This window comes from Atta colombica, unplaced genomic scaffold, assembly GCF_001594045.1.
Source record: "Atta colombica isolate Treedump-2 unplaced genomic scaffold, Acol1.0 scaffold126, whole genome shotgun sequence".
Taxonomy (NCBI): Eukaryota; Metazoa; Arthropoda; class Insecta; order Hymenoptera; family Formicidae; genus Atta; species Atta colombica.
The window spans coordinates 5,628,387-5,635,336 of NW_017259213.1; the positions used below are offsets into that span (position 1 = coordinate 5,628,387).

The following is a 6,950-nucleotide window of genomic DNA, read 5'->3' on the forward strand; positions in this document are numbered from 1 at the left end:
GCATATTGTTTATAATAAACAATAATTATATATATATAATATTATATATATAATAAACAAAACATAATTTTATCTTTTAAATATGATAACAATAAATTTCTACGCATTTTCTCAGTAGGTAGAAAATTTTTTACTTGTAACTATGCAAATTGTAATCATGAATCTATATTTTTACACTTATGTAGTATGTTGAATATTAATATATCATCTTCAGCCATGTTTTGTCAATAGGAATGATATGTAGCCAATCGATGATTTTAATATCTAAAATTAATTATTATTGTTATTTCCTGACATTTAAATATACACCAATATCGATTTTATGTACGTGTATATATAAAAATCAAGGTGATTAATTGTGATGATTTTAATTTGTATTATTATAAATTTGTATTGTTTTAATTTAATCTTATAAATGTGTGACAATCATTACATGAATCATTATTTAATTTATATTATAATAGCGTTTGCAGCTATAATCTATAATCTGGTTTATATATTTGGTAATTTTCGCAAATTTTAATTAACGGAAAATTGATTACTAATAATCATCAAATAAATGCGTATTCACCCGATCTATTGCCGAATACAAGCGTGTTGCGAGATACGACTGCTCAGCACGAAAATGTAAGGATTGTTCACGTCGTATACTCCAACATGCTTCAACATGTTTTTACCATAGCTCCTATTCACTCTAATGAGCACGTTTGAGTGAATATGGTAGAAGCTATGGTTGGAGGAAGTTGGAGCATGTTGAAGCATACGATGCGAACAAACCTTATTTTCTTTCGTCGCTTATGCGACCAAATTGCTATTGTCATTTATACTAAATAATTACCCTATATATTTAGCAACTTACAATATTGGTTGTACGTTATGGTCGCCACACTTACATTTGGCGGTAGACAGAATGAATTATTCGGCGATTAAATAATGAATTTTTTGTTAACTATTGCAAAAATTGTAAAATGATACGAGGGCAAGTCAATAAGTTTTTAGAAAAACATAATAAAACATAGTAAAACATTTTTTTTGATCGATTCATTTTTATTTCTCAACATAATCGCCTTTCAGCTCGATACACTTGATCCAATGATTCTTCAACTTTTTCAAGCCATCCGAATAATATGATTTGTCCAACCCTTCAAAATAAGCCTCTGTTTCGGCGATGAGCTGCTCTCTGGTGGTGAATCTTTTTCCTCCGAACCATTTCTTCAGGTTTGGAGATAGGAAATACTCGTAGAGGGGTTAAATCTGGCAAATATGCTGGATGAGGAAGCAATTCGTAGCGAAATTCATTAAATTTGAGCATCAGCCGGGCACGTGTGAATCCGTGCATTGTCTTGATGGAAGAACTCTTTCTTTTTCGCCAAATGGGGACGTTTTTTCTTTAAAATGTTGTTGAATGGTCCAATAAAGCTGCGTAGTAATCGCCATTGATCGTTTACTTCGACGGAAGATAATCGATATGAATTATATCGCGTGCATCCCAAAAAATTGCTATCACCTTTATGGTCTTCGCTTTCTTCGGAGATGGTTCGCCCGGTGAAGTCTATTGTTTTGACTGTTCTTCTCGGGTGTGAAGTAATGAATCCATGTTTCGTCCACAGTAATGAATCGACGCAGAAATTCATCTGGATTATGTTGAAACATCTCTAAACATTGTTTTGAAATCGTCACACGGTCGCGCTTATGATCCACAGTGAGCAAACGCGGCACCTAGCTTCGTCGATAGCTTTTTTATACCCAATTGTTCATGCAAAATTGAAATCACTATGTCATGTGAGGCCTGTGGCCTCAACAAGCTTGCGCACTTTCACTCGTTCAATTCATCAGTCAAAACAATACCATGGACTTTATTCAATGATTTCTGGCGTAGTAGCCTCAATTGGACGTCCTGAATGAGGTGTATTACATGTGGATGTACCACGTTTAAATTCATTCACTCAATTGTATACAATCACAAATACTGGTGCAGGTGTGCCATGAACATTATCCAACTCAGCTTTGAGATCTCAGATTTTCTTTCGGTGTTAAATCTTTCATATAGATGTTTGATCACTGCATGAAACTCATTTTTTTTCATTTTGCAAAAAATACAAAAGTTGTTCGTTTTAATTACAGAAATGAAACCACGCGATGAATTCCGCTCAAAATTTGACAGTAATCAGAGACGCTATTTATCTAAAAGTAATGTGACATGGCACTGCAAATGCCCACTGACAAATTTTCTAAGAACTTATTGACTTACTCTCGTACAGGATTTTTTGCTTAGTTTAATCTACTTGCTTTTAAATAGGCTACATTTAATATTAACCATCCAGCTGCATATATAAGTATATAGTATAAATATGTGTATGCTATATATTGTACACACAAGCGCGCGCGCACGATGAGAGGGAGGGGAGAGAGAGGGAAGAGGGAGGGAAAGAGGAGGAGGGGAGAAAGAGAAATTACATAAAAAGTAAAATATTTCGTTAAACAGAAACGAAATAAAATTAAAATGACAAAATTATAAATAATCTTACATTGCAAAAAGTAGCCATTGTTAGTGGAAAAATCTTTCCTGCAGTGATATAAAAAGGATATTTAGCTCGTATCATTAACATAATAAGATTTCTTGCCTTACTTGATTTCAACTTGTACCATTCAAGATCGCACACTGCACGATATACAGCATTGCTCTTAATAAATGTATATGAGAAAATATATTAATATTCATGCCATATCAATGAGGATTATTTCCAAAAGTATTAGTATTAATAATTGATTGAAATTTAATTAATTTCTTACTTTTTGTAAAAATTAAAAAAATTAAAAACAGAAACATGTTATACAACTCAAATGAATTTGCATGCTGTTTAACTTTCATTCAGAACTGAACATTTAACATGCATAAGAATATATATAACAATATATATAACAAAATAAATTATTAATAGTTTTTCTTAAATATGATAACAAAATTTAATCTCTTTAATGTGATAACAAATTTGATAATAAATAACATTATAAGCAACAATATAAGCAAAAAAATACTTGTTAGATATACAGATATACATGAAAATTATTTGATCTAAGCATAAAATATAATAAATTTATTTATATACATTATTTATATACATTATTTATGCACATTATATATATAACTTACTTGTTCTGTTATAATTTCTCCTGCTCCACAATAGAGAAAAGTATTCATTAATAAAATAACAAGAAGTAATAGTGAGAAATATCCTTGCGCGATATCAGCTTTATCTACATTTTTGTCTGTAAATATCTGAAATACATAAATTATAAAGCATAAAGAAGCATATTACATCTGTTATGAAATATTTCTCAAATTTATTTTACTGAATCTTACAATAGTAAATAAAAAACCACTTAGGCAAAATACAATGCCAAAATGAAATATCAATGCTAACATCATTACAGAGTATGTATTTTCGATATTGTCAGCAAACCTACAAGAATAAAAAAAATCTTAAATAATTATCACATCAATTCAATAAGATACTATATATATATTCAGAGCTACATATTTCTAAACATTAATCTAAACATAAAATAAACAGATTATCATTCATTTAATATTATCTAATATATTTCTAATTAAATATTTCTAATAAATAAAGTGCACAAAATTAATGTAATTATTATATTATGCAATTATTATATGTATATGCTAATAAGAATATTTTTGACAAACAAGTTTTATAGCTGCCAATTTGCCTGGGAATAAAACGTAATAAAGTTTTCAATGAATATGATCGCCGAATTGGAAAATAAAGAGAAAATGTACATTATATCTCTTTTCACTTATTAATGATTAATCCGTAATTTGTTATAATAAATATAAATGAAGATAAAAAATTTACATTTAAAGATTAAGACGGATTTGTAAAAAATTTATTCAATAACGCTTCTAAATTAATTATGTTGAACGTTCTAGTATATTAAAAATTCATACCTGATAAGACGTAAATGGGTTTCTACGATGTTGTTCAAAACTTCATTGAAATTTTTACATGAAATCAAATCAGTTAAACGGCATCTAAAGTTTTCTAACTGGCCACAAATGTGAAGAATTATTAAAATTAGAAAAATATCTACACTCATGTAAATGATACCTGCTAATAAAGTCGTAAAGCTAATAATAAAAAATGTCAATTCAAATTGCGGACTCTTATCTGTATTATAAAAATGATAAGTCTTCAACGGCAACGGTTTGTTCACACCCGTGAAATTCGTTATTACGTATACTACCGGAATGCCAAAACAAGGTGGAATAATTACTGCGAGAATCGCTATTGAAATGAAAACATATCCAATTATCATAATTAATCGTGCTGTTTGTGCTTGTTTTATCATCACATTTCTCTCTTTATCTTGTTTAAATGCTATCCAATCTTCCGCCATCATGTTTAAAATTGACAATATAACTTAAAAATATAAATAATTATAGGTAAAATATAAGTAAAATATTTGCTAAAGATGTTAAAATATTATTTGGACATATGTTGCTATTTGTAAACTACTATATATTAAAGAAAAAGAATTATACATATTTTATTATTTATTTTCATGTACGTTGATATGTAAAAGTAAATCATACATAATGCTTGTGTTCTTATTATAATCCACAATATATTTTTAATTATTTGTCATAAGATGATTTAACAAAGTGACAGAATATAATACTAAATATTTTATTTTATATAATTCTGGACATACCCGTTTGTTTCCGTCGCATAATGATGTATCTCACTGATATTATCAGTTGCGGTAACGTTGTATGTAAATTATCTATTACAAGTACCATATTACCCCAAACTTCTATAACTGCATATATCATCGGAACATTAGAAATAAATATTAACAAAATAAAAATGATGCCAATCCAAATTTCGGACCACAAACTTTTCTCAGTGCATTTGTTAGGTTTAGGCCACAAGCCTATCATTTTAAATCCAAAACGATGTAGATTAACAGCCCACAAAAAATCTAATAATTTTTGTATTATATAAGCCATTTGAATAAAATAATTGCAAATTAATTTTTAAATTTTTATGTTTATACGGAACAAAAATTAACGATACTGAAATATCTCAAGAATATATTTACAATACAAAATTATAAAAATTTTTTTCCTGTATACGACCAATTAAATGCCACCAATAATGTATTATAACATGAAATTAGTACCTTTGTATCCTGGAGATTTTGTAATATCCATGTCGAAAATTAGAATGAAGAAGATCTTGTTCTTTTCAAGGTTTGATGCAGAATGATTATTACGCATGCTCTCCATACAAATGTAAAAACTCAGCACCCTTGTTAAATGTGGATAACATGGCATTAAATATTAAGAATGCTCTGACTACTGATCTCTAACTACTGGTAAGAAAATTCTATAAACGTTCAATTTATAAAAGGCGTTTATGTCTAGTCTAATAAAATACGAGACAGAAAATATTGCGTGACATCGTAAGTTTGCCGAACACACTTGAACAATTTTTTTTATGTTGCATATTGCTCCATTATATATGCATCTTCTGCGAAACGAGAAATAACATTATTGCATTTTTAATATGACATTCTATAGCCACAAAAATTGTATTAAAGAAAAGAGATAATATAAAATTGCATATGTTACGCATATCTTCAAATATCTCTTTTAAAGACTTACCACTTGTTGCAAACGTGAGCGAATATAATATTATCTTTACACTATAAGTATATTATAATTTGTTAATTCATAGTTCTATTTCTAATGATAAAATTTCGATCTTGTAACTGCAATTTTCTTATAACGTATATAATTTTCAATGATCTGGCAACCTTCTTGCTATGAGATAACCAAATTGTTTTAACATTTTTCTGTTCGAAAACAAAATAGCTTTTCTTAAAATTGATGTAAGTGATAAAACTGACATACAGGTACCAATGTAGTTACATTCTTGTCACGTTCATTTAATAAAACACGAATAAAAATTGATGAAATTATCTATACAATCTAATTGCAATACATTGAAGAGAAATTTATAGATTTCTGATTTCTTTTTAAACGTAATGCACAGATATAATGTTTATCGAATTATTCCTGCGCAATGAAAATATTATAAAATGTTTATTAATATAATTTATAAGAAATAATAAATAACAATATGGACAAAACATAATTATATTTCTTAAATATTACAATAGAATGTATTTTATCGGTCGAAAATTTTCACTCAGCTATGTAATATTATAGTCACGAGCATATTTATTTTACGTTATTATATAATGTAATATGTTAAATTTTAATGTATCTTCACGTTTTGTCAATAGAAATGATATATAGCCGATTGATGATTTCAATATCTAAAATTAATTATTAATGTTATTTTCTAATATTTGAGTATGCGTTATTAATATCGATTCTAATGCATTAATTTATGTTATTACAATTTTCAAAAATCATTTTATAAATATGTGATAATATCATAAATGTGTGATAATTTTTGTATACATCGTCATTAAATTTATGTTACAATAATATTTGTGGCTATAATCTCTATTATACATAGGTAGATATATGTGGTTATCGTAATCGAAATGTAATAAATATTTAACATTCTCCTCTTAGTTATATTTTACTTTAACAAAAATCAACAACAAAAGTAAGTGTTGTAAATAATGAACTTTTGTTTATTAAAACGATAGAAAATACGATAATTTATATTCCGAGAAAACTGCAGATGAATATACAGATTTTAAATACCTTTATTGCAAAAGAAAACAGTTTATTGGGTTAACGAATATTACTTTTATGTACTCATTTTTTAACTTTCTTAATATATTCATTAAAAAAATTGTTTTATTTTATCAATATTAAACAAGTATTATTAAATAAGATTTTTGCATACAAACTATAAAATGAATAGTATTATATGTATATATATATA

The 6,950-nt window shown here is 27.4% G+C and overlaps 2 protein-coding genes across 2 annotated transcripts; both read right to left on the reverse strand.

The window, feature by feature from the left end:
* Positions 1-210: 210 nt before the first annotated feature.
* On the reverse strand, positions 211-3,202 carry LOC108694953 (odorant receptor 43a-like). The gene is made up of 3 exons (XM_018204645.1): positions 3,155-3,202; positions 2,529-2,684; positions 211-264 (listed from the first exon to the last, which is right to left on the reverse strand). The coding sequence occupies exons 1-3, from the start codon at positions 3,200-3,202 to the stop codon at positions 211-213; spliced, it is 258 nt and encodes an 85-aa protein (XP_018060134.1).
* A 746-nt stretch (positions 3,203-3,948) lies between these two features.
* LOC108694954 lies at positions 3,949-5,236 on the reverse strand. The gene is made up of 3 exons (XM_018204646.1): positions 5,206-5,236; positions 4,735-5,004; positions 3,949-4,442 (listed from the first exon to the last, which is right to left on the reverse strand). The coding sequence occupies exons 1-3, from the start codon at positions 5,234-5,236 to the stop codon at positions 3,949-3,951; spliced, it is 795 nt and encodes a 264-aa protein (XP_018060135.1).
* Positions 5,237-6,950: the final 1,714 nt, after the last annotated feature.